This window comes from Nothoprocta perdicaria, unplaced genomic scaffold, assembly GCF_003342845.1.
Source record: "Nothoprocta perdicaria isolate Ctin4 unplaced genomic scaffold, notPer1 scaffold_244, whole genome shotgun sequence".
NCBI classification, from domain to species: Eukaryota; Metazoa; Chordata; class Aves; order Tinamiformes; family Tinamidae; genus Nothoprocta; species Nothoprocta perdicaria.
The window spans coordinates 611,177-638,263 of NW_020455471.1; the positions used below are offsets into that span (position 1 = coordinate 611,177).

General features: G+C 57.0%; 1 protein-coding gene across 1 annotated transcript; it reads right to left on the reverse strand.

Moving 5' to 3' along the window:
- Positions 1 to 1,949: 1,949 nt before the first annotated feature.
- On the reverse strand, positions 1,950 to 26,077 carry TRIOBP (TRIO and F-actin binding protein). Its single transcript, XM_026039880.1, has 21 exons — positions 25,964 to 26,077; positions 24,387 to 24,511; positions 24,090 to 24,213; positions 23,548 to 23,671; positions 22,666 to 23,008; positions 21,908 to 22,040; positions 20,443 to 21,486; positions 19,986 to 20,081; positions 13,574 to 13,630; positions 13,067 to 13,135; positions 12,410 to 12,499; positions 11,329 to 11,438; positions 9,949 to 10,513; positions 9,277 to 9,387; positions 6,786 to 6,933; positions 6,395 to 6,506; positions 5,749 to 5,908; positions 5,266 to 5,379; positions 4,824 to 4,910; positions 3,421 to 3,584; positions 1,950 to 2,603 (listed from the first exon to the last, which is right to left on the reverse strand). Exons 1-20 carry the CDS (start codon positions 26,075 to 26,077, stop codon positions 3,423 to 3,425), a joined length of 3,888 nt encoding a protein of 1,295 aa, XP_025895665.1. The 3' UTR covers positions 1,950 to 2,603; positions 3,421 to 3,422.
- Between the last annotated feature and the right edge of the window lie 1,010 nt (positions 26,078 to 27,087).

A 27,087-nucleotide genomic window follows, 5' to 3' on the forward strand; every position in this document is an offset into this window, starting at 1 on the left:
TCCTAGGCCAACAGCGCACTAAATGCCCAAGGGAAAGGCTGAGACCTTGGGCATCGCCAGGAAATCAGGGTTCTCCGTGCCGGAAGTGCTGTGGACTTTGCTGTTCTCCCTCTCTCACCAACAGAGGGAAGCAGACTGCCACCAAGGCGAGGGGAAGCGCCCAGCTTTGGGAGGCTGCTTTGGGAGGCCCAGGCTGCTGATTTTTGGCTCCTGGGCCCCAGCGACTGCTTGGTGCAGTGCAAGGCCAAAGCGTTTGGTCAGCACGATCAGTTCACACATGAGTGTGGGCACAAGGGAGAGCAGAGCCAGTCCTGGCTCAGCACCCTGCAACGAGGCCAGGAGCTGAGCTCAGCTCGCTGCCTCTTGCACCATTCRGTGCATTGCCCAACTCCCTTTCGAGGATGATGAAAGCCTTCGACCCAGTTTTGCTGGAATGTGTGACCTACTGAGTGGCTCCTCTTACCTAAGCAGAGCAGTCAGCAAAGCAGGAGCTTTTCTGACCAAATCCTGCTCCTGACCAAATCCCCTGGATGCACACAAACCTACACACAAACACACGCATGGAAAAGATGACTCGCACGCGCTACTGCCCTGCTCCGCAGCCGTGCAGCCTACCCACAGAAGAGCAGCGCTGTATATACTTCACACCATCCCTCTCTTCTGAATTCCCAACAGTAAAGTTACCTCAGATAATAAGTTCTCAGCTAATTATAGACCATGGTTATAATGGTTATCMTGAACACAGCAAATCCTCAGACAACCAATTCTCTAGCATAACTCTCCTCAGACATAACCCCTCTCCCAGCAGTTGACAGTGTCCTTAAGCCCCACTTCTGTTTATACRCTGAAATCTCCTCACCCCTGTTCCTCGCAGTGCTTTAGCGTCCCAGCTGAGCCATCCATCTTCCTGGAGGCCCACACTCATTCCAAGAGCCCTCCTTAACCCCTGTGCCTTCCCCTCTTCAAACGGCGCCTGCAGCCTGCTGCACAAGCCAGCAGTGTTTCTAGCTCGGCTCCTTCACGATTGCCAGAAGCCTCTCTGCAGAGTGGAAGTTTATGTTTACAGTGCAGCTTGGCCAGCTGAGCAAGGAGCACTTACTGGTAGGCTCTGCATCCTCCCCTACCACAGCAACCAAGTAGAATCCTCCCCATCGCTGCTCTTAGAGCAATACATTTTCACCCAGAAACAGGAGGGAGGGATGTATTTCAGATTGCTCTTATCCCCCTTCCCTGAGACCTCCTGACCTGCCCTCTCATATGTGCTCTTTATTCTTCCAGTAACTTGCACTAGGTTTCTGTCTCCCACCAAAGAGACATCAAACAAAACATGGCAGCATTTGCTTCATCTCAGGCTCTTTTGCCACAGGGCTGAAGGTTTTCATGAGACTTTTGGACAGGTGACATTAAACAGATTATGTGCCCCCAAAGCCAAGGAGAGGAGGAGCAAACAGCTGGACAGCTACACTGCATCACTGCTCTCATTCTCCAGCTGTGGGTGAATATCGCTCTCCTTCCACGAGGTTAGAGCAAGAGACGTGGCCATCAGCCTTTCTGTGCAGATTTGCAGCACAGGAGAAACCCTGAGCAAACAGAACCATCTGCCTACACAAGCCACGCAAGAGCTATAATGTGAGGCCAGACATACACAGCTCAGCACTACAAACTAGAAAGAAGCAAAGGCTGCATTTAACAGTAGGTGCCAAGCTAGCTCAGAGCATGCCTGCCCCAAACTGATGCAGAAAGCTGGCACTACAGACCAGAGGAAAAGTGACYCCCACAAAACAGGGCTAGGAAGCCCTGGCAAGCCTTCCACACTCTGAATGCGTTTTCCTCAGTGAAATGGGAAGATTTTATTAAGTTAAAAGTCGAACTGCACAGCAGAGCAGTAGCTGCCACCTTCACGAGCTGGCTCCGGCGGGGGCAGTAGCAGCCTCTTGGCTCCTCTTCCCTGGAGAAGACAGGATCTCCATTTTCCCGAATGGGGGGCAGCTGGAGGAGGACCCCCACAGACCCAGGCTCCTGCCAACTCAGTTCTTGCAGGAGCCAAAGGACAGTCACCGAGTGCTTCATCACGCAGCCTTTCGCCAAGGTCTCCTCTTTCGAAGCATATCCGTGGCAGGCTGCCCATTAGCTCCCCCCTATGGCTTTGGTCGGTCTTGTCTGCAGGTCCCTGGGGATGGCGTGGGGGGAGCCTTGTCCTCACAGTAGGTCCCAGCGGGGCCTCAGAGACATTTGGAAGAGAGGAAATAGGACCAGCTGAAGGTGGCTTTGTGACCAAGAGGAACACAGCTGGGGAGGAGGGAAAACAAATTCTCTTTTGCTTTTTTTCAGGTTAGAAGATGCTGGTGATGTAAAAAGTTTCCCCCTCCTAAATCTCCTCTTTCCAGGAAAAAAAAAAATCTATAAAATATATATTTTTTCCACATATAAAATCCTGAAGAAGGTGCACGAAAGGAGCCGGTCCAAACAATGTGCTCAGATACGCAGGTGAAAGGAGTTTGGAAGGGCTTCATCGAAAGCTTTGGGAAGGGAGTGAGGAAGCTGCATGGGGAAGGGAGATTTCTTGCCAAGGCGATTACAGATGGGATTCATCCTCTCCCTCCCTGTAAGTGAGGAATAGAGCAAATAAAAAACAGAACAGATAAACAAATGAAGAGCAGACCTATGGAGGAAATGGAGAGACAAAAAAATAGTTTAGAAGGACCCCACTGAGTGTGGAAACACCACTTGCCTCTTCTGCTAGCCATGAGGCGGCCCTTTAGCTGTCTGCTAGAGACACTTTAGCCTTGCCCAACCCCAACCCTGACAATTGCAGCACTCAGGCAAGACACAAACTTGCTCTGGAGAACAGGGCACCCTTGTTCGCTTCACAGCACCCTGACATTCCACTTCCTTTTCCATCACCTGCATCAGGAAAGCCCCAAGAGTGCGTGTGAAGGATTAGCTGGAGTCAGGGCTGCTTTGGTGCAGACTCAAGATTTCCTGCTGTGCCATGTCAGCCCCTTCAAAGGTGAATTCAGAGGAAACACTACCTATGTGGGGAGCAGATTGCCAGGCAAGTGTCCCCACACAGGCTGTCATCCAAACTGCAGGGTAAAGGTTGGTATGGGGCCAGCTTCTACCCCTCAGCCTAGTTAGCAGCACTCAATGTCRGCAACAGGAAGGCAGCCAAGCAGCGAGGGCAGCACGGAGTGAAGAGAGACAAGGACATTGTGGAGAGAATATCAGGGACAAGAGGAGGGGCAGGACCTTGAGTCTGAGACAGGGGGCTGCAAGGTCAGGACAGGCAGCCCCACAGCCCTGGGCAGGACAGAGGGACCTGCCCTTGGCTCCATCCCCCTCAGCCTCCTCCCTTCACATCAAGGCAGAGAGTGCCAGCTGGCAGCTCCGAGCAGGCTGCCGCTGGGCCCTGCTGCTCACCGCTACTTGCTGAGGCTGTTGCACAGCGACTCCTTCTCCTGCAGGGCCGCCATGGCCAGGCGCAGATGCTCCTTCAGCTGCTCAATCTCCCGCTCTGAGCGCACCTTAATGTGATTCAGCTCCGCATAGACATCCTGGTATTTCCCTGAGGCGAATCTCTTATCCTGCCAAGGGAGGGAGAGGAGTCAGCAATCCTGAAGCCGGTATTTGCACTGGTATTTGCTGCGGGGAGGGGATGGCAAGGAGAGCCTAGTGGGAGAAAGGCCAGTGGGAGAAAGGAGATCCAGCCTGAGATGTGAAGCTCAGCTCAAGTTGTTTCTCCCTCCTTGCAGGCCAGGAGAGCCTGGTAGAAAGGCCCAGCCAGGCTACCCACAGCAGGCCAAACAGAGCCATTCAGAGACCATTTGGAAAAACAAAAAGGGCTAAGGCACCACTACAAAGCACAGGGGGCTCTCATACCCTGCGCTGGGGATGAAGACACAGTCACTGGTTYCACAACAACGTGGACCTGAAGGCACCAAATTGAGCAGGAGGTTTGGGCTCCAATCCTGCTCATGTGCATCTGTGCCCGTCACGCRGGGAAGAAAAAAGATCAGAGATGTGGGCTACTGAACCCTGAAAGGGCTGGTACCGGCCACTTAAATGGCAAAAAGCTTAAAAAAGTAATCTATGAAGTTGGGAGGTCATCACTGATTCTCGCTGCTTATTTCAGATTCCCTGCTGTGGCAGGGCACTTTGCACTGAAAACCCTCTGCAGGGGCTGCCACCGCTGTCTGTCCCAGAGATCGTGGCCTCAGGCTGGCAGTAGTTTATATGCCATGGTTTGGGAACAAGGAGCTGCAATGCAGCGGAAGCCACTGTATCTAGAGGCACTTGTAGCTAGGGAGCGGCTGGGAAAGCCGAGAGCAGCACCCCTGGCGACTGTGCCCAAGGAGACGCTCAACACGGAGAGAGGGCAGGCCCGCGGGAAGAAGCAGGACAAGGCACAGARGAGGTGGCTGGGGAACCAAAGTACTGGCCCTGCTTCAGCAGGTTTTCCCACCGGGCAAAGAAGGGCTCCTGGCCAGTCCCCTCTTATGCCTAAGTACCATATTCACACACAGAGCAGCTACAAAGGTCCCCAACTATTTTGAGGCACCTCCTCGCCAAACCTAGGYGGAGGTTGCGGTGCTTTCCAAAGCAGGTCTGCACTGCCCCGTACTGTTCAGAGACCAGGGCTGTTCTGTGCTCGCAGCTGTTGCACCTGAGGGTCCACTCAAGGCCAGGTCAAACCTGCTGCYACACAGACACGGTGCTCCCTTCCCTCACCTCGCTCTTCTGCTGCTTCCCCGCCACCTGTGGAGCGAGGCAATCAGCACCCGGCCCTGGGACACAGGCCGGAATGGCTCCTGGAAAACATGTACCTTTTGCATCATCTGAAGCTCCTCCCGGAGACACTGGATCTCTTTCTTTAGGTACTGCAGCTCATTCTCCTTCACCCGCAGCAGTACCTGGACCAGAGAGGGGGGAGAGGAACCAGAGATGACTCAAGGCAGGGAAGCAGAGAGCGATTGCCTTGGAAACAGCCACCGGCACCGGGTCTCCGCATGCGTGCGACCTTGGAATCGGAAGGAGGGGTCAGCAGGGCCAGGGCAGGAAAGGAAGCGATGTGAGGTGGCCCGGGAGAGCTGCAGTGGGGAAGCTTGCGCACCTCCTTCCTGCAGCAGCCCTGCTCCCTCCCTGCCCCACGGTCCGCTCCTGCCACCCGCTCCCTCGCACGGGAAGGCTCCCGGGAGAAACTGTGGCGAGCGCTCGAGGCCGCGCGGTGCTGGGGAGCAGCGGGGCAGCCGAGCAGCACCTCCCTACCTCCAGCTCGCAGGAGCTCCGCTCGTTGTTGTGCGGAGACCGGTCCCCGGAGCCCCGTGATGAAATAAAGCTTCTCAGCTTCCCGATCTCCTCCGAGAGCCGGGACTGCAGCTCCTGGGAGCAAGAGCAAAGTATGTCAGCGGAGCCACGACATGAGGCTCTCGGCTGCCCCGGGTCCTGCCAGGGGCCTGGGTCTTCATACCAACCCCTTCCCCAGCTTAGAGACCTTTCTGCCATTGGGTTTGCCCATAACTTGTGTCTGCTCCTGCAGCATAAGGAATACATTCGCCACAGGACAGGCCCATCTACAGACTCCATCCCCCCCTCTCCATCTTTTTTCTTCCTTTTTAATAAAATCTTGGAGAGGAGAAACATGAACAAATAGGGGAATTTTAACAGATAGGGCGTGCTGTACAAGAGACAGCCCCCCGTGGGAGGAATGTGCTCTGTGGTCTCTGCTGGCAGGGAGAGCCCCTCTCTCGCCTGGTTCTGCCGCAGCAGCTCCTTCCCTTCTTGCTGACAGCGCTGCAGYGTCTGCTCCCGCTCCTCCGCCTTCTCCGTGAGCTGCCCGATTTCCAGGCACTTCTGGGAGTACTGCTCTGAGAGCACCTGCAGTTCCCGCTTCAGGGAATCCACGTCCAACCTGCCAAAGAGGTGCCAGGACATCACTCCCCTGCGACCCCCACTGTCCTCCCCTCCCAGTTGTCCCCTGGGCGCTGGTCCTGTATACCCATGGTGTGGGCATCATCTTCCCAAAGCTTCCAATAGTCACTGTTACAAAAAGAAATGTTCCCTGTGGATTAAGGCCTCAATCTGTCTCCCACAGAAGCACAGTGCTTTTGGGAGCTCTGTGTAATGCAGGAGAAATGGAGCAGCTATGCAGAAGGAAAACAGAGAGAATAAGCTGAGAGAGAGCAGTGGGGGACAACAGCACAACCTCAGCTAGTGCTAGAGGGCTGGGTGGCTGTTTATTCTCCTTTGGGCATATCCCACTTTACTGGTGCCAAATAGGGAATGAATCTCCTTGTCTTCCCCTCCAGCAACCCTGGCAATTACTGATAGGRATCAGCAACGGGCCTGGCTAGGGCAGCAGGCACTGGGCAAGGCAGAGGGGACAGAGATTTCTTACTGATGCTGCTTCTGGAGGGCTTCTGCACCTGCGCCAGCCTGCTGGAAGCTGCGTGTCCTCCCCAGCTCCTTATTCATCTCCTCTCGATGGGCTTTCTTCAGTGCTTCAATGGCTGCAGAAGGGGAAAAGAGATGTGGGATTAGCCAGGGCAYTCCCTAAACTCTTGCTCCTGAGCACCCAGAGACCTAGGGCCACGTTGACACCTAGGAAGCAGGGTCCTCAGCATCCAACTGGATCATACCCAATGCCCTCAGTCTGGAGTTTCTAGGGATCCAACACTTTGGGAGGAGCAGGGTGGCAACATACACAGTTTCTGGCACAAGTGACAGGCATTTGGGAGAGGAGGGAGGGACCCACCTGAGCGGGGCCCCATCTTGGTTTGCAGCCCTACCTGCGGCTGTCGCTGCGGCCTCCTCTGCGAGGAGCCGCTCCTTCTCCTGCCGCAGCCGCTCCAGCTCCCGCTGATGGTGCCGCTGGAGYTCCTCCATCACCTGCTGGTGGGACGACTCCATCTCGGCCAGGCTGCGTTCACAAGCCTCCTGCCATGCCAGGAAAGGACAGCAGGAGTGAGGGACTTGCAGGGCCCAGACACGCAGGAGGGAGGAAAGGCCCAGGCTAGACGTGACACCTGGCCATGTTGATGTTTGGCTTTGCAGACCTCACTCAGAGTCGGGGCCATTCTGAGAGAAATGAGACCACCTCCCAGGACAAGGGTTTCCTTCTGGAACTGAGGCACTTCTTTTATTGCTGGACACAAGTGTTTAACGGGGCCATTTCACAGTTTCAAGTGGTTTGCAGAAGAAACACTCCTCTTGCTCTTCTTAAAACTGAGTCACCAAGACATGAAGGTCTCTCTTTGGACAAGGGGGAGGTGGGAGTAACACTCCCAAAACCATGGCCAGGACGGTTCTACCAGGCTACACTGCCTGACACAAGGCGAGTAAAGGCAGGAAGCACATTTCAGTATTTGCCTTTTAAATGAAGCAGCRTTCCCCAGAATCAGTGAAAAGTGAGCCTCCTCAGAAAAGTGACACCTTCCATTCCCCTCAACTCGGTCAGATGTTATTAAAGAGCCCTCCCCAAAACCTAACTCAGAGGTCTTCCTCAAGCAACCCACCCCTTTTTGATGGGTCTGAGCTGAAGGACACCAACAAGACCGTTCTTTCAAAGCCCGAGTGCTGGAGTTTACTGGTATTGCAGAAACTAAGCAATTCCCTTCTCAAAAGCCATGCGGCCAGACTCACTGCAGATGCCAGTAGCGTTGCCCCCAGCCCCTTGGGAAGGATTTATTTGCCAAACYGTTCCAGATCATGACTTTAAAAAGCCAAAGTTGCCAAGACCTCAAGTGGAGAGCCACTGTGTTCCCCGCTGAGACCCCCTTGCTATCTGTCCTACTCCTTCTTCCAGCAGCAAGGAAAATGCTGAGATGAACAATACTGATAGAGATGTGGGGGGATATATGTCCTTGCTTCTCCTCCGTACTGAGATGAGGCAATCTGGCAACTGCTTCACAGCTCAAACAAAGGAGAGGAAAAGGTGAGGGATCAGTTCCGTGGTTTGTCCACAAACTTGTGGTGAACATTGGCAAATTCAGACAGAAAGTTCCCTTTGGGGAAAGGAGCTGTTTTGACTCAGATACTAGACACTGGCCCTTTGAGATGGAGCAATCAGGACGATAAGATGCCTTTTCTTCCCACTCTTTTTGTTTATTTAACCATAAAGAAGCCTTTAAGTGGTTAACAGTAATCAAGATCACAGAGCCACAGCTGACTGGCTGCACTTGGAGCCACGTGAGGGGTGGCTTTCCTTATCTGAGCTAGGTACAGCAACCTCCCTGCAAGGGGCTGGTCACCAGCCTCAATTTCCTTCCCCTAGAGGTTCTTTCAACACATAAGACAAGTCCTGAAATCTCATTATTGAGGTCAAACTAGAGCCTCCCCTCAGACAGGACAGGAGCTTTACTGGGGAAAAATACTAATGAAGAATGAGATTGAAAACCCCAGTAATGGTGCTGAACATCCTGCCAAATTTGATCACGTTTGCTTTTCCTCCCCCACTGGCTGAGTCCAGGATAAAGAAGTAAATCAACTGGCTGAAGTGTGAGCAAACTCTGAAAGTGTGAGCAAACTCTGATCTGCAGAGCTTACCACGTGCTGCCCCAACACACCAACGGGCTGTGCTATTGAAGCGACCTTCAGTGCTTGCCTGGCCCTGGCAGCAAAGGGAGCTCCCCACAGCCTGACAGACTGCTTTTAACGAGGGATTTCTTTTGTGAAGGGAGCCTCCTTGTCCACGGGGCCCCTATTAGTGAGAGCTGTGTGCAGCACGCTGCAAATCACCAGTAAGCACAGAGCAAGCTCAGGAGAAAGTTGCTACGTCTGTTCCAAAGCCCTGCAGTGGGTGTTATACCCGCCGGCAGGCCGGAGCTGCAGCAGAGCTCACTTCTGGCCGGGCCAAGGAAGGCTTCATCACTCGGAGCCGCACAGCGCAGCATGGAAGCTGTGAGCCCGCGGCTGGCAGCGCTTCAACAGATGTGTGCCCCGAACTGCGGCACGTTTAACACATCTGGGGAGGGAAGAGGAACCCCGGCGTGTGCCACGCGGCCTCTCGGAGCTCAAGTCTGCTCCGAGGGAGGAGGCAGCTCATTCCAGGCTGTGCGAGCACAGAACGGGACGTGGCGCCTGTCCAATCTCCTCCTCTTCCACGCAGTTCACACTCGGGTCCCTTTAAAGCCAGGCAACACACACTGGCCTTTATGTAATTAACATTGATTGCAGCTGAACCTAGTTARCGTCACCATAGCAACCCAATGATTAGCAATACCTGCTTGGCAGCCAGAGCAGCCGCTTCCCGGCCCGATCCAGTGCCCCGGCCCTGCTCACCTGTGAGATGTATCCCCGGGGCACGTGCCCCTCTCCCTGGGATCTGGCCGCATCCCGAAGGCTCTCGTTCCGGGCCCGGCAGGACTCCAGTTGTGCCCGTAGGGACTGGACCTGTGCCACGGAGGGGAGAGAACAGCTCAGCTGCAGGTGGAAAGGTGCTGGGGCCCGACTAACACGCTGCGCCTGCCAGGCCTTGGGCTTTGGCACAGGGAGGAACACACGCAGCCAAAGGAGACGTGTGCTTCCCAAGGGAATGGCAGCCCATAAAGGCACCAAAGCAGGGAAGACAGCCCCAATGTGGCAAGAACCAGTGAGGAGACAGCCRGGGAAAAGAGGCTGCAAATGTATTCCCAGGAAACAGACTCTGTACAAGTAAAGCCACTGAGTTAACTTATCCTGGGCCAAAATGTAGCCTGAGGAGTCTCTCAAGGCATGTGAGGACAAGTTAGGAAACAAGTGTTACCCAATGGTGCATGCTCCCATGCACCTCAGAGGTGGCAAATGGAGGCAGAGCTGCCCATACAGAACAGGCAGTGGGATAAGAATCAGTGTCTCCTTCGCACCTCTGCCCTGGTCTCTCACAGAGCTCCCTGCTGCCCGGGAGGCGAAGGCCTCAGAGTAGTACATAAGGATCCATGAGACACTTGCTTTCAGCGAGGAGAAGGCCCCTACCTCCTTCTTCAGTGCTTCATTGGTTTCTCCGTGGCTCCCCTTGCTCTGGTTCAGCAGCGCTGTCAAGGGCACCCGCCGCGAGTCCTTCAAAGGCAGACGTTCCAGCTCCAGCCACTTCTTCTCTATCTCCTCGCTCAGCCGAATCCGCTGGTCCTCAGACAGTGGGGAAGGGGGGACATCCTGCTGCCCCACCTTGCGGGAGGGGTCCCCTGCTGAGCCATCGCCTTGTGGGCCCACGCCATCGGTGGCCTCAAACCACTTGCGCCTCTCCTCCGAACGGATGGCCTGATCCCGCTCCAGATCGTCATGCCTGGGAGTTCGGTCAGAGACCCTCAAACTCCCTCTTGTCCTCTGTGGAGAGCCCTGGTTCACAGGGCCCTGCTGCAAGGGGGACAGTTCCACATAGTCAAAAGCCTGGCGCTGCCCGTCTGCCTTCCAGGGAGTGCCCTTGGAGATGACCTCGGAGCCGGAGCCCGAGCCTGCCCGCTGCTGCTCCTCTGTCCTCAGCGAGCTCTTCTGAGGGACGCAGTTTCGGAACGAGTTCTCCTTATTGCAGTCGGAGAGTCTGGAAGCAGAGCAGAGGCACGGGGCAGGAAAGGATGCCTGCGGAGGCTGAATGGCCCATGCAGCGCGGGCCTACCCCTGTGCTAAGTCTCTGCTCTATCCAACCTTTTAAAAAAAATACAAACYAAGTGCAGAGCTTGGCCTGTTGCATCATGTCACTTGGCAGCTCTGCATGCATGTGTGAGGAAACATGCTTTCCTGAGGGGTGAGGGGGTGGAAAGAATTAGGCCCAAGTCCCAGCTGCACTAGAATCCAGCGGTAAACTCGAGCTAAATCCATGTTGTGAGGCAAAAAGTGGGTTTAAGAGTAAGCTTCTGTGGCCAGTGTGATCAGCAGGGTTTCAACCCATGCTGCTGGCTGTGGCTGGAGATTGGTGTCTCTAGGCTACGCTTAGGAAGAGCAGAGCGCAGGGAAACAGCCGGTTGGGCAGGACTAAAACCTCTCCCAGGCCTAGTCAYGTTTAATTCCCCAAAGCTCACAGAGAGGAGAGCATGGGAGTCTGGCAGGGACTCGTGCCTCTAGAGAGCACCACCTCCAACCAGAGCTAAGCGCGTGCTTGGTTGCTGACAGGAGGCAAGCTGGACTCAGGAATGGAAACAAACTTCTGCTCGTCATGAGTCCAGATGTGGCCACGTGCTGACTGTTGGCAGCCTAGGCCCAGCATCRATCTCTGCGCACCCTCTGCTCTCCTTGCTCCCCTTTTAGATGTGGGGAGACAGGGAGCTAGCAGCCTTCACAGCTCCCTGATGAGCCTTTAAGGCAGAGGGACAGAGGGATGCTGTGGGAGAGGGGAGCACGAGGCTCGGGAGTTCTTACTTGGTGACGTCTGGCGCGCTGACGGGGCGCACGTTCTTCCTCAGCGCCTCAATCCAGTTCCGCCGGATGCCCGAGGTCATGGCAGACAGCGTGAAGATGGCATCCTTGGTCTGAACGGGAGATACGAGAGGGCTCTGCCCTAAGCACGCAAGGCCACGAGCAGCTCTTGCCTGCTTTTGCAAGACTACTGGGCAACCTGCTTGCATAGGCGGCACACTGTAAAATCACCAAGAGCTTTTTACAAAACTTATGGTCCCTCTTTGGGGGCTGTATAGTCCCTGTCACACCAGCTAGAGGTACCACTCTCTGTCTCAAAAGACTTGCTTGCATTCATGCTCTGTTTTGTGGAAGGGTAGGCATGAGATGTGCTCTTTGCACAGAAGCTTGTTACATACCCCCATGAGACCATTTCTAAAAAAAAAAAAAATTAAAAAAAAAAATTAAAAAAAAAAAATATGCCAGCACATTTGGACAAACATTAGTCAGCGCAGTCCAAACTTTTTAATGCTTGGAACTGAGCATCAATGTTGGGATACAGCTGTTTGCCACAGGGACCCCGAGACATTAAATGCCCAGCTGTGCACATGCACAGAAAGAAACACTGTGATTTGTGCTGCCTTAGCAGCCACCTCCCACTGCTACACAAAGTAACAGAAGACAGAGCTGTACTGGGGCCGGATCCAGGGTACAGGTTGTTACTCAAGAGCATGGTGAACTGCACTGTGCTGAGGTCTGCTCTGCTAACCACTCCCTCCCACTCAACTCTGGAGAAGCTTCCTCGGCCAACGGGTTAAGTAAACATTCCTGGTGTTCAACTTTACTCCTGGGAAGCCTCTAGCCCCAGTCCAGTCCAGCAAAACCTCCTCCTTCCTTTGCAGGCACACAGTACCTCATGTCTTTAAACACTGTGGACACAYGTCACCAACTAGCCTTGCTGCACTGCCAACTGTGGCACAAGGTTTGCACTGCTGTTGCCTCTGCAGGAGACACATTCAAAAGGTGACAAGATGCATTCCCAAAGAGCACCCCCGTCAGYGTGGCCTCTGCTCAGCACCAGAGCTGTTTGGTATCAGGCACTCACGTGTATCTGGAAGCCATAGTTGCGCTGCACTGCAAATTCAGTCACATCTGTGCAGGAACGAAGGTCGATTTCACCATCGAGGTCATCTGCCTGAAAGCACAGCCACCCTCTAGGACATAAGTACAAAACCCAGCTCTGAAAAAGCCCCTTCTCCAGAAGGTGAAAAGTCCCACCACAGCTAGCGTGCTAGCAACCTCACAACAGTCCCTGGAACAGGTCAGGTGGATTTGGTACTTGGAAAGCCAAGCCCTCCACAGCCCAGTCCATCAGCAGATGCTCCAGTCTCAACTTCTCTTGTACATAGTGTGGATTCTTTCAACTCCAGTGGCAACCAACAGCACAGAGGGAGAGGACCCGAGCAGCCCAGTCTTGGGTCTCTCGGGTGGCTAGGCCTTCTCTTCCTCTCCCACCGAAAAGAGACTCTCAATAGACTTTGACACTCCTTTTGGTTGGGGTACTTATAAACCCCATCCTCTTCAGGACCTGTTTGCAAACTGAGACTTGCCACTTTTGGCTCCTTTCTTTGGGACAGAGCATTCCCCATTCTGGAAGCGAGCTGGTCACGCGAGCGGTCGCTTTTCTCTCCCCTCTCCCTCTCCTCACCACACACGGCCAGGGAAGAATGCAGCAACGTTGAGCAACGCTGCCCGTGCTTACCTCCTCAGCATTAGAGTCCCTGTAATACCTCAGGCTTGAGTCAGTCAGCACGAACCAATGTTTCTTCCACTGCAGGCAGTTAGGGGAAGGGAGGGGAAAAGACAGGAGGGAAACGGATAGACAGTTACTGAGGAAAGCAAAGGAACAGGGAGGGACTTTCTGTTTCTTGACCTTTCAGCCCTTTTGCGTGCAAAGCTCTTTCCCCTTCTCCAGATCCCTTCCGACACCCCCATCAAGTCCCTCAGCTAAGAGAGGGGCAGCAGCACATGCTCCATGAGACGCTCTGCCTGCACATCAAGCCAAAGGTTTGATGACAGGTTCCCCAAAGGTTCCCCTCAGCAGGAAGTCAGCTGGGTCCTTCTCAGCAACCACAAGAAGCGGGGAAGGAAAACCACTGCTCACGTGGGGAGCACCAAGAACGGACGCTGGGGAAGGAGGCAGTCGTGGAGATCAGGCTTACCTCTCCTGGCTCATCCAGGATGGATGAGATCAGGAGATCAGGCTTACCTCTCCTGGCTCATCCAGGATGGACATCCATCCCTTCTTGAAATTGAGAAGATCTGGCTGGAGAGAAAAGGACAAAACAGAGGGTTACTGTGTGCTAGGTCTGGGACAACCCACAAAAGGTCTTTACATGTCAGCAGGTGGAAGCTGAGCCTATAACAAGAGAAAATAGCCTAGCACTTTTAAGGAAAAGTGCTTAAGTGCTTTAAGAGAAAAAAGCCTAGCACTTCTAGGAAACTCATGRGGGCTTAGGACCCAGTGGCAGAAGAGGCCTGCATTTAGCTCTCAGCAACACGCAATCATTCCCGTAAGAGGAAACAGGAGATAAGGAAAGATTTTAAAAAATAAATAAATAAGGGAAAATACGCAGCAGGGAGATTTCCACAAGGTGCCTTGGAGACATTTATTCAGAGACGGGAGGGGAGGCAGGGGCAAGGAGCGTGTGCGCGCGGGAACGCTGTGCTGCTACTGAGCAGGCTTGGCTTGGAAGGAGGCAAAGCGGAAGAGCAAGACACACCTCACCCAAACCACGGGCAAGTGCACCCCAGGGGTACATCCCTCCTGTAACTTCACCACCAACCACTTATTAAAGACGAGGGCAGCTCTCTATGAAACAGCCCTCACCACAACTGTACGGGAGGCAATTATGCAGCTGTGAAAACACACCATGTTTAAATGATCTGCCCGAGGCGAGAGATCAAATCAGAGCCACAACCCGAGCTTGAGAACAAATCCTCTCTGACACATTTGGGGCTTCTCTCTGGCTACCTTGCTCCTTCTGTTCTCTCTGGCAGCAGGGCCTGCCCTCTCTCTGGCCTTGGGCCACAAATGATGGAGAGGATCAGGATCAGATTTTTATCTGGATCACCCCATGCTGGAAAAAAAGTTTCCCCCTCCCTCCCTGGCTCCACCTAACCTCACGCAGCGAATACAGCATCCCAACCAGTTTATCTCCTTCCAAAGGTGGAAAACCGGAGAGCTGACTCAGGGAACTGCTCTCCCTCATGCTGCCCTCAGCCCAACAGGCTAGAGCTGGTCCTCCTCCCACCAGCTCCGCTGGCTTTGGAAAGGTTGCACGAGCAAATAACTCAAGGGCTCTTCTTTCAGGGAGGCCAGAGTCTGCAAATCTGTCACCGGGGCGGGAGAGCAACAGGAGAGGAGACCATGGCAGGCTGTTCCTCTGGGTGGTCCRCACCAGATCTGCCCACACCAGCAGAGCTGCCAGCTGCCAACGCGCCACACGTCCCACCCAAGGCCCGGTTGGTGGGAAGGGGTGGCCTAGCAAAGCCAGGGCTCTCCCGTGCCCTTGGATAAGCACAGCAAGCTGCCACCACGTGGGTCGCCTCACGGCCTTGCTCGCTGCCCAGCTGGGCAAAACCTTCCCCTGCTCTCAGCGCCCCGCGCTGCAGCTCCTGGGTTATGGCRGGGAAGCGCCGGCCAGCGCGGGGAGGCCATGGGAAGGGAAGGACTGCCTGTCCCCGCAGGCCTGGCTGCAGCGTCTGGCTGTCACCCCTGTGCCGGCGGCAGGGAGACGGCCAGGGGAACCGGAGCGAGCCCTCCTGGTACCGCCGTGGAGCTGCACGCCCCCTCACACCGAGGCGTCCCGCCAGCCCCACCGCCGCTCCGCAAGAAAACACCCCGAAAATTAATTCCTTCCCTGTGGCAGCAGCTCCACCCTTTCTCCCGTTATCCCTTCCAATGCAGTGACTTCAGCTCTGGCTCCAGATGGGGAGTGGTGGGGCGGAGGAGGAGGGGAAGGAAAGGAAGCAAAAGGCTAAGAACAAGGTCCCACCCCGGGACACACGTGCATCAGGCGGAGGAGAGAGAAGGCACGTGCGGGTCCCCTGGGGCCACCCGTTTCGTCTCCTCGAGCCCACCCAGTGTCCCCAGAGGCCGCCCAGCTTGTGCTGCACTCTACCAGATGTCCAGGCGCTCGCTTCCCAGGAAGGGCTGCGATGAGTAACAGACATCCCCGGGCATGACCAAATAACGCAACCACGAGCGCCGACTGCTCTGCCCTCCTTTTCAGGGCACTTCAAACCAAAAAGAAAGCCACAGCATTAAGYGGGCTGGGAGACTGAGGAAATGCCGCTTCCTAGAGGCATCTGGCTTTGAGGAAAGCGTCTTCACAGAAACTATGGGGCAGGCTCTGGGCTCCGAGTCCTGCAGGCAGGAACGCAGCTGAGATCAGAGAGGCAAAAGAACAATATGCCCAGGGAGGGAGCGAGCAAAAGCATTTCTGGTCGGGGTTATGGTACAGACCAACTAGGTCCTGTTGAAGACTTATGCTGCCGAAGCATTAATTGGTGAAATAACGGACACGAACAGAGCGTACTCCACTGGGAAAGAAACTCCAGCAAAACCCCAGCATTGGACAAGCCTGTCCAGAACCCCTGCCACCGCATCCCCGCCTTATTTCTGGCCTTTATGCAGGGCCAAGGCCAGGAAACGCCTCCCAGAGGGCTTTTCCTCAAGTATGTGAATTGCATAGGGCAGAAATAGTGTCTTTTCCCCTGCAGCCCTTAGATGTGTAGCCACAGCTATGGAAGCATCTTTGAAACTATTCTTGTTGTAGAGGAGTTGGTACTGCAGCACTGGACGCCTAATGTTCCCTTTCTCTTCCCCTCTCCACAACCAAATTCAGCTTCATCATCTGGAATAAAGAGCCTGGGATACAGCCAGAGAACAGAGAATGAGCCCTGCATCTGAGGAAAAGGCCCAGAGCCAGGAGGAGGAAACGATCAGGAAAGCGGCGACCCTGAGAGATCCGGGTATTGGCAAACACCAACCGAGATGCAAGGATGCAACCGGATGCACCCCCAGGCAAACACAAAGCTTCTATCCCTGAAGTGCTGCTCAGGGCTGCAGATGGAGAGCTCTGGGCTTGGGAGGCAGGAGCGAGTCTGCCTGGCTCCGACGCCACCTCCCAGAGCTGCACCCAGCTCCGCACAGCGCCCGGGCGGCCAGGTAGAGGCAGCGGAGCGGAGCCTAGGAAGGCAGGTGAGGTCTGGCAGGAATGGCTGACAGCGCAGGTTAAAGGGAGCTGGCTGCTCCGTCTGGCTGAAGAGTGGCTACGCGGGCCGTGATAACAGCCTGCAAACATCTGAAGAATGTAAACACCAAAGAAGGAAAGGCAACGGGGTGGGGGTGAAAGAATTACTCCTGGGTGGTACAAAGAAGGCAGAGCCCAGAAGGACGGAAAACAGGAGAGGACGTTGGAACAAGCTGGAGTAAAAAGCTCCGAGTCAAAGGGACAGCCACCAAAGGGGAGGGATGGGAGCTCCTCGTCTTGGCTTGCTGGGCTAGACAAAGCCTGGCTGGCATTGCAGGCTCCAGAGCCAGGGGAAGGGGAYGCAGTCAGGTGGACTCCTTCCCTTTCCTGCCCCTGCTGTCACCATGCCTTCCCCTCTTCTGGATCCCCAAAGCTCCTGAGGGCCATAGGTTGAGGGCCACCACTTTCTCCCACCTCCTTTTCACCACAGGAAAGATCGTACGAGATTGCCCCAGAAAGCATGTGTTTTCCCTGCTCCAGAAAGGGAACTTGCTCCACAAGGAAAAGGCCCAAGGCCAAAAGACAACGCAAACTGCTCTGTCTCTGCTTAGCAGAGGCAAAACTGCAAAGCACACACAGCTCCCAAAGGTACGCGTCCTGCAAAAACAAGCAGGCGACGAGCTCTGCCTTTCCCACAGCCTCCCTTGGTGAGAACGGCCCGCGGGCACGGCCCGCTTTGTCATCTCCATTACTCCACTCTGCTCAACCACCTTCCTCTCGCGGGCGGCCAACATCCACGCGGGAGGAACGCTCGCCTTCCGCCCGCCACAGCCGGGACGCTCCTTCCTCGCTGCCTGGCTGCATCCCTGCCCCGCACGGAGCAAAGGCTTCTCACCTCCCAGGTGAGGTGGATTTCAAAATGGCCTGGAATCATTAGTTTGGCGAGTTCAGCCGGTCTCAGCGGAGTCACTGTTTACACAAAGCATGGATTTACCTCTGCTGACCAACCTAGCAGGGGGATATCTATTCCCGTGGGGCGCTGCCTGCTGTTACAGCACCCACGAAGACGGTCACGCAGGAGCCTCGCGGCCCCACAGACGAGGATCAGAACGGCCCAGGACACCAGAGATAGTGGCAAGGAGGGACCTGGCGCCGGCCGCAGGAGCATTTGCCGCATCGGAGGGCGGGAGCCCAGGCCCTCCCTGTCCCCAGCGCTGGCGGCCGAGAGGAAGAGGAGCAGGGAGGGGAGGAAAGGCGGCAGGATGCSGCGGGACAGGGAGGAAGCGGCAGCTGACAGCTCCCGGCAGGGTGCAGGGCCAGGCTGGGCGCCCCCCGCCACAACCCCGCGTCCTGCTGGGGACAGCAGCCACCCCAGCCCGCTCGGAGCCCCACGGCGATGCTGGCACCGGGGCCGGCCGGCAGCCCCCTCGGGGCCGAGGGAGAGGGGACCACCCCCGCACCCCCAGCCCCGGGCCTTCACAGAGGAGGGAGCAGGTCCTGGACCGGAGCTCCGGCCCGTGCGGTGGATCCAGGCTCCGACGTGGGCGACAGCGACAGGGGCGAGGGGAGCAGCCCAGGGGGCGGGTGGTCCTGGAGCGGYGTCGGGAAGGAGGGATCGAAAGGGGGAAGAAGAGGAACAGCCAGGAAGGGAATACACACACACATACGCACATAGATATATATAAATATATAGTTTCTTTCTTTCTTTCTTTCCCAGGAGTGTGGCTGTGGCCCCGCTTTCCCGGGGAGCAGCCCCCGGTGGGGGTCGGCGCGCAGCACTCACCGTCATGGCGGGGGCTCCGCGGGCGGCGGCGCCGGGATCGGGGCCGGGATCGGGATCGGGGCGGCGGGGCTGGGCGCTCGTAGCCAGGGCGGCTTCAGCGGGCGGGCGGCTCCAGCGGCCCCACCATGCCCGAGCCGCGCTCTGCCGCCCGCCCTCGAAGGGCTTTTTTTTTTTTTTTCTTTTTTTTTTTTATTAAGAAAACTTTTCTTTCCTTCCCTTCCCTCCACCCCCCTAAACTTCCTGGGAGGGCCCGGCGAGGCTAATGGGCCCGTGTCAGCGCGGGCCGGGCCGCCCCGCAGCCAATGGCGCGGCCGGGGAGGGCCGCCCCGCAGCCCAGGCCGGAGGGAAGGGCGCCGCTTTGGGCACCGCGGCGGCCCCGCCGGCCCGGCCAGCCCGCGCCCTGCGACGCCCCCGTACCCGGGGCGGCGGCCCCGTGCCCCTTGGACGGGTCTGGGGCGAGGAAAAGTCGCGGCCTAGGGAGGAGAGGGCTGAGGAAGCAGCAGCCAGAGCCGGGCTGGGGCAGCCCTGCGGGGCCCACGCCTTTGGARGCTCCCCTGGGATGGAGGCCCTCCCGTTTTCTTCCTCCCACAGGAGGAGAGCCCCAAAGCAGCAGCTYGTGATGGGTTATCTGCGCAGAGGGGAGCGCTGGTTCTTCCTAGGGGCCGGCAACAGGTCCCTGCAACAGGRCAGCCGGAGTGGGAATTGCCGGGCAGGGCCTGAGCCCGTGCCAGGTAGCCAGGGGCTCAGCAAGGCTGGCATAGGCTCAGCGGTACAYGCCACAGTGAATGGGGCATTGCTAAGGCACCTGACCCGGAGCCCAGCAGCGTGGAAACGCCGAGTATGTTGGCTGAAAGGGCAAGCACGACTTGAACGAGCCGTTCTGCGAGCGCAGGGCTCCACGCTGACCTGGGGCAGGGAGGACAGGCAGGGGGGAGTCTCCAGGCTCGAGTTTCAGAGGCTTTTGCCAGGCCTTCCTGCCTGGCTGCATAAAATGGGTGAGCCTGCCCCAGCAAGCATATGTTCCTAGATGTCATTCCTGGGGGCAGCCTGGCCAAGAAGACCGACACACATGGACAGAGAAGGAGACAGGGAAATGGACTGTACAGGCTCCCAGRGCACTTTCCTCAGCCCTCCAAAACCACTTTCCGGCTATTTTTGGTCTCCCAGAAATGCGAATGTGACTGATGATATTTCCTCTCATGCCACTAATGCCAGTTTCATCCCTTTCCTGAAACAGCTGGCTCCATCTTATCAACAGATAATAGTAAAGGGAGGGAAGGAGCTCCACTCCAAATCTACCAGTCACCCATCCCTGACCTTGTAAATGGAAGTCTCAGTTTTCCAGTCTGAGAAAGGGGATATGAAGGCGACCTGTTTGCCTGTGACACCGGGATGTGCTAGTGAGTACAGCACCCGGTGAACCTCAGGGGAAGGAGGCACGGAGGTACCTGCAGCCCTTGGCAGCAGTGACCCAGCTAAGCCCACTCAGTGTCACCAGCAAGGACCGAAACGCAGCCTGCAGCTATGTGCTGACCTGCAGGGAGGGCTGATTCCAGGGCTTCTTGGTCACAAAGAAAGGCCCCATCGTTCCTGCAACCATCAGCTCCCTCCCCATCCCATCCTCACGGACTGTCCCCTACCTTGTGGTGTTTCTCGCTGGCATTCAGGTATGGGTGTTGGCTTCCCGAGGAGCTGGCACTGCTTTGTGGTGGGAGGCTGCCTCCACCCAGCTGCGACTGCACGGAGAGAAAGCAAGCGCTAAGCCCCACTTGTTTAGTGCTTCCCACGGTTTCCCAGGACTCAATATCTGCCTCCCAATACAGTTTGCAGGGGAAAAACCTCCTCCCAGCTCTGGGAAAGCAGTATTGCTCCTTCTCTGGAGAAATGGGGGTGCTGGGGAACAGGAGGACTGTAGTGCATGTGTGAACAACAGTGTCTGTACAACCTGCTTCTGTCCTGGCCAGCAAAGAGAACAGCAAATCACGGGACCTTCTTGTTCTATATGGGTAGGGAAACTTTCAAACCTTGTGGAAGGGGAGGTGGGGTCCCCATCTATTCTGGCTTCTGCCCACAYTTTCATGCCTCTACTGTACTCACATGAGAAAAAAAGTTCTTCTTGTTCCCCCAGTCATTTTCCAATGGCTTTTCTGGGTTGTTTGAGGCTCGGACTGGCTCTGGGCCCTTCCAGTCATCTTCCAAGCGCTGCGCTGGGCTCTCAGGCCTTCTCCAGCTGTTGTCAGGCCGTGGTCCCGCATCTACACACCTAGTGAAGCTCTTCCACTCCCTTTCCAGTTGGTTCATCAACTCAGCATGGCACATGGGCTTTTCTTGACGCTTCCAGTCCTTCTCCATCTTTTGGGCTTGGTGAACATCTCCTGGACTCTTCCAGTCCTGCTCCTGCGGTCGCACTGGACTCACTGGGCGCAGGGGCTTACCTCGGCCTTTCTGGTCACTGTCTGTGCCCTTTCCTGGGCTGGAAGGCTGCAGCTTTTCCCTGAGGGTCTGCCAGCCGCACTCCGGGTGTCTCCTGGGGCCCGCAGTGTGCAGCAGCTCTCCTGAGTTCACCCATTTCCCCTCCGTGCTCCGCACCAGGCTGGCAGGAGCAATCTCCTTTTGGCTTTTCCACGTGCTCTCTGCCTCTCTCCTGGGACTCACCGATCGCAGGGGCCCTATCCGGCCAGGCCTGCTGTTATCCAAACTGCTCCCGAGGTTCACGGAGTGCAGGGAATCCCCTCGGCTCTTCCTCTCCAGGTTCTTCCCTGTCCTCTCAGTCTGCCAGGCAGCTCGGCCTCTTTCTGGGGGTTTTTCCAGACACACGGGGCGGGCGGCCTCTGCTCGGCTCCGCCAGTCCTTCTCGGAGCGCTGGGGAGGGCTCGCGGCCTGCCCGGCTCTCCTCTCCGACCTGCGAGCCGGGCTTGCGGAGCGCAGGCTTTTGCCGTCTCTCTCCAGGTGCTGGACGGGGCTCGCAGACTCTCTGGGTTTCCGCCAGTCCCTCTCTGCCCGTGTTGCTGGGCTCGTGAGATGCAGGAGATCCCCGCGGCTCCTGCTGTTCCTCTCCGGCTGCCGGSCTGGGCTCAGGGAGCGAAGGGAGGCCTTGGGGTCCCTGTTGCACTGCTCAAGGTGCCGGAAGAGCCGCTGGCCCTAGGGACAGAGTGGGGAGAGAGAGCAAAGGGTCCTCTAATAATTAAAAAACACAACCCCAAACCCGCCCAAACTGACATCTGTCAGSTGAGAGGGAGCAAGGGAGGAAAAAATAGGTGGGATTAGGACTAGGAAACAGYTTAGTTTAATAGCTCTGCAGACAAAAAGCAACAAAGCAGTTGAATGCACATGTGCTGAACCAACACGCACCTAAGAAGTCCTCGCTTGTGACAGAGGGAGCGGGCTGCAAGGGAAGGGCTGGTAATGGAGGGAAGGAGGGGAGGAAATGAAACAGAAGCATGAGGTAAAAGTAGGAAAACAAACCAAACAAACATGTCAGGAAGAAGCAACCCAGCTTAGAGAGCTGAGGTTCCACCATGGTTCCACTGAGGGCTGGGGTTCCACCATGTGGCCAACTCACCTCTCTGAACAGAGTGGGGCTGGACTGCCTCCGAGCTAGTCGACCCTTGCTGGGCGGAATGGGGGTCTTCCCATCGAGCCGGTCCACACGGCCCTCTTCCAGGGCCTGGAAAGCCTCCAGAGTCTCGGATTTCCTGCTGGCACACACAGTCCATCCCAGGTGCTGCTCCATCCTGGCTTCCAGGGCCCTGGCCAGAGGCCCTCAGCCCCAAGGCTTGGAGGCTACAGCTGGCAGAGACCTTGTGAGCCATGTGTGGCTATAGTTCCTGCTCCATCCGAGCCTGACCCCACAGATCTCTCTGCTTGTGCCAAACACAAGTAGCCCTGGAGTCTCTCTCTCGCCCCATCTTCACTGCTTTAACCACCCTTGAGGGAAAACCCAGCTTCCCTTCATCCTGTCCTTCAATCCTGCATCCCATCCACCTTCCCCAGGACACTTTCCACTGTCTTCTTCCCATTTTCTTCCTCTTTTCCCTTCTTGCCCTGTGCAACCAGCCAGTGGTGTGTGCACTTTCCTGCATGCCGCAGGCAGGGCCCTCTGTCCTGGGAGCTCCTCAGAGGGCCCTCATGGAGGCAAGGGAGGACAAGGCCCCAGCCCTAGCTTTAAACAAAACATAAACATAGCTGAAATATGAATGTGGGCTGGGCTTCCCCATCTAGCCCCTGCGGCATGGAGACTTGGAGGTCTTGGCAGGATCTGAGGGCGATCCTACATGTCCACCCACCCGAGTCAGCACGGGGCCCCATCCCGCTTCTCACCTGCGCTCGCAGCCGAATATCCGCTCCACCTCCACGCGCCCGGGGCTGAGCGTGCGGGCGCCGCTGCGCTCCAAAGCCTCCCCGCGGCTGAGGCGCTTGGGCTTGGGCAGGCCGGCGAGCGCCGTGTACTCCTGCCTCTCCATGCCGTGCCGCCCCTCCGCGCCCGCGYGGTGCCCGCCGGCGCATGGCGGCTCGCTGCGCGCCGGCGAGGTGCTGCGGCCGCCACGCGGCAGCGGGGGAGCCCAGGGAGGGTCGGATTTGCGGCGCTCCAGGGAGAAATAGCTGCTCTCCGGGCGGTTTCTTGCCCAGCTCTCTGCGGGCTGCTGGCTTTTGAGGCTGCGCTCTGGGGTGGGGAGAAGGCAGTTAATGCGGTAGGCACGAGTGATGCAGGAGAGCACCAGTGCATCTACTGCAATGCACCCCTTCATGGGAGAGCTACAGTCCTGGAGGGCACAGACAAATCCCCGAATCTGCCCAAGCGGGCAGGAGGTTTGGGATGTGATGCTGTGAACCCAGGGCGCACCAAGCCATGCAGACAGACAACACGCAGGAGACCCAYGTTTTGAGGTCAAGACACAAGAGAAGCAGAGTTTCACAGACTCCGGACCTTACCCTTTTGCATGGTTCCCAGAGGGATGGCTAAGACCTCTGGGACCAAAGCTAGGCACTGGATAAAGAGATGCCGAGAGAGCCTAGGCCCCTTCAGTTAAAAAAAGCTCTGCTATGAATTCAGACTCCCGTAAAGGTCCCCATGCGTAAAGCAAGCCCGGACTAGGATCTACCATGGGAGCAAACCAAGTGTACCTGCTTTCAGAGGGCAGATTTCTTTCCTAAAGCTCTGGGGCTCTGCTCTCGCCCAGGGCGCAGAGGGAACGGGCTGACCCCACCTGGCTCTGTCTGTCTGCAGGGCTCGCGTCCGCACCTCTTCCTTGTGGCCTGCGTAGTTCMTCATGTCTTGCTTGCCTGATCCCAGAACGCTGTCCCACAGCCTCATCATTTCCCTCTCCTGAGAGACAAGATAGGGCAGGTCTCTGCAGTGAGGGCAGAGAGCTGCCACTGGAAGCCTCTCTGGGCTACAGAGAGGCAGAGGCGAGGAGATACAGTCCATTCAGTCCAAAGCTGCTGGGGAAAAGGGAGCAGGAAGGGAGCAGGGGGAGCATAAGGTGATCTCAGCCCGACATCAGCTGGCATGCCAAGGAATAACATAAGAAAGCTGGATGGGGCAATCCATGAGTAAATCTGTTCACGTGCTAAGGGGAAAAGGCATTTTGCGGGGACTAAAGGCCTCCAACCATCCCTGCTTGCATCTCAGGAGTTTGTGGAAGCACCCAGCAGGCATGGTAGTGAAGGGTTGGGGCAAGGGAGTAGGGGAGAATGAAATAGCCCCAAACCAAGAGACACCCCCTTGCTACTCCCCATCTTACCTTGGGGAGCGCAGAGTTGGCTTCAGTGCAGGTCCGGACATTGGTGCTGGGCTTGGTGCTGTTTTCTCTGTGCTCCCCCTCTGCTCTGGGGCTGAACAGGGGGTATGTCCAGCTCCCTTCCCAGCTGTGGAGCAGGGAAACAGGAGAGCCAGTGGTCAGCAMAGGCCCGAGGGCACAGGGGCAGAGAGCAGCAGCTTGAGACACAGGGTCTCTTGCATTTGCCCCCTCTCCCTCAGGGCTGCAGCCCCCATTCCCACCCAGCAGGATTGGGCCGAGCCCCGCGCGGGCTGCACTCACCGCGCGGTCCCGTCCGCGGGGCCCACGCTCACGTACACCTCGCACTGAGGGGCTACAATGCAGAGCGTGTCCCAGGGCCCGCCGGGGTCCGCAGCGCTGCCGGCCTGCGCCGCCACGGCATGATCCTGCAGGGAAGAGGGGGGGATGCCGTGACGCCGCCCCCGCGCCGAGGGGCAAAGCTGCCTTTCCCAAACTCCCTCTACCTCCTCCGAGAGCAGCCCCGGCACTGGGGCGCTCACTGCCTCTCCCAGCCCATTCCTCCTCACTGCTGAGATTTCTCTCCTACTCCGGGAGGCCAGAGGGGCCTGCTGAGGTCCCGCGAGACGGTGGACATCTCCCCTGCTGCGGCCACTACGGAGAAAGAGCAAGTGCGGAGGGTGCGGGGGGCGTCCCCGCGCGAGGCGTCCCCGCRCGCCTCCCGCACCGGCCCGGCGCTGCTCGCAGCCACTCTCCCATGCGCGGGTGACGGAGCCGGCAAAGCGGAGGGGAGGAGGATTTTTCCAGGGCAGGCTGCGGCCCCCGCCCCTCTCTGGCCCTGCTGCGGATGCACTGGCATTTCCCSGGGGTTCGGTCGCTCCTGCCCAGCCCCGTTACCTTCACGGCTTACAAGCGCAGGGGGAAGGCTCCTGCGAGCYGCCTGTCAGCACCGCTTTCCCTCCAGCATCTCGCCCGCGCTGGGATTTGCTCAGAGGAGACGGCTCTGAGCAGATCACAAGCAAAGGGCTGAGGTAACTCTAGAGGGCCCGGGGCCAGGGGAAGAGAGGGAGAGGGCGAGAAAGAGAGAGGGAAGCTCATTACTATTTCATAATGCCAGGCCGGTCGCTCCTGGAGGACAGCGAACAACACGAAACCCTCYGTGAACATGAAACCGGCTGCCGCGGGGCCGGAGGCAGCAGGCCGCAGCCCCCCGCCCTGCCCCGGCCCTCGTGTCCAGTCCCACGCTCGGGGACGGTGCCCAGGTGAGGTCTGCAGAGCCCGAAGCCCCGCGTGACCGCAGGCCCTCCTGCCCTGCCTTTCCCTGGGGGGCACCTCGCTGCAGTTACTGGGGAAGGGCTCAGCCCTGGGTCTGGGGTGGCAAAGGGCTCAGCCCTGGGTCTGAGGTGTCACTGCAGGGCCTAGGGACACACACGAGGACAGAGCTTTAGGGAAGGCTGGCTACAAGCAGCACATTGGAGGCAGGTGGGTTCAGCAAGGATCAGATCCAGGCAGGGGCCAGAGCCTACTCTGCCGATTCCCCTTCCCCTTCAGGAAGGGGACAGGAAGCCCTGTCACCGTTCATACACACGTGCTGGTGTCTGGAAGAACCCTACGTTCTGTTTCGGGGTGCATGGAGCTCTTCATGCCCCGTGTCCAGCAYCTTCCCCCTAGAGCAGCTCTGGGCTTGACACCAGTCTGTGGGTAAACGCAGGATTCTCCCTGCCTGGGAAGCCTCCCTCTTCACTCGGCCTCCTCCCCCAAGGCACCGAGAAGGCCTCCTGGAGCCTTTGTGCTGGCGATTTCCGCACCCACAAGGGCCCACAGAAGAGAGGGGCGCAAGGGAGGCGCTGGTAGCCCCTGGACGGGACAGTGGCGCTCACCTGGCCGCCGTGCTCGCCAGCCGCCGCCACTTGGAAGCGATGCTGGCACAGGCCCTGTGCAAACGCGTCGCCTTCAAAGCTCTCATGGGGCACATGGTCAGACAAACCCGGCATAGCCCATAGCAGGGACAAAGAGGCTTTGGCTGATGCGCCACAGGCAGGGAGCAGCCTGTACCTAGCAGAAAAGATGTAAGGAACAGAAACAGAAAAGCAGAGCTTTCAATTCCCTGACCTCAAGCTCCTGCAGAGCCAGAAATATTATTCCCAAACTCAAGTTTGCTGTCCTTAGTGGGCAATACTGGAGTGAAAGGGTATCAAGATTCAAGGTAACCAGTATGACCCATATAATACAGTTTAAAAGGGGCACTTCAATCCATGCTCAGATGTCTGCTGGCCCAGCTGGGTTTCAAAGTCCCAGAGAACTGACAGAAGGTTCCCATCCTGATATCCCACTCAGAAGAAGCTTCCTTACTTCAAGCTCTATTAGAAGGCACAGCAAAGGAAAACCTCTCTGCGTGCCTATGTTGCTTGTAAAGGGATATAGACAACTTCAAGAATCTAGAAACCTGCTGAGGCTTCCTACACTTCCTGATTTCACTCAGTATTTGAGACATGTGGGATACCTGCTTGCAACAGTGCAAAGCACAAGTGTTGCTGGCACAAGAGCTGGGCTCTGCACTTCTCTGTGTCTCTCCCTGGAGCATCCTGCCCATCACTCCCCCTCACCTCGCTCCGCCAACACTGTGCTCCAAGAGCAGCCATCCATCGCTGACGTGAACGTGCTGCCACTCCCCTGAACACGGACACTTGAGTCAGAGCAGCTGACCGAGATTAAGACCGCTCCCCAAAACGCCCCTCGATAACTGTCGGCACCAAAACCAAGCTTTAATTTCTGTTTTGGTAATGCATCCGTTTTGCAACACTGCAGCCAGCGCGATGCCAACCTCGCAGCCTCCCTCCTTGCACTGGGCCCTGTATTCTCGGCTCGGTGGCCGTGCCAAACCCTGCACACGAGCGTGGCACTCGCCTCCCGGGGCGCACGGTAAGAAACCCCGCAATGCTGCTTCCCACGGATGTCCAAAGCCCACGGCACCCAGTCTGAKGGGCTAGGCACCGCTCCCCGC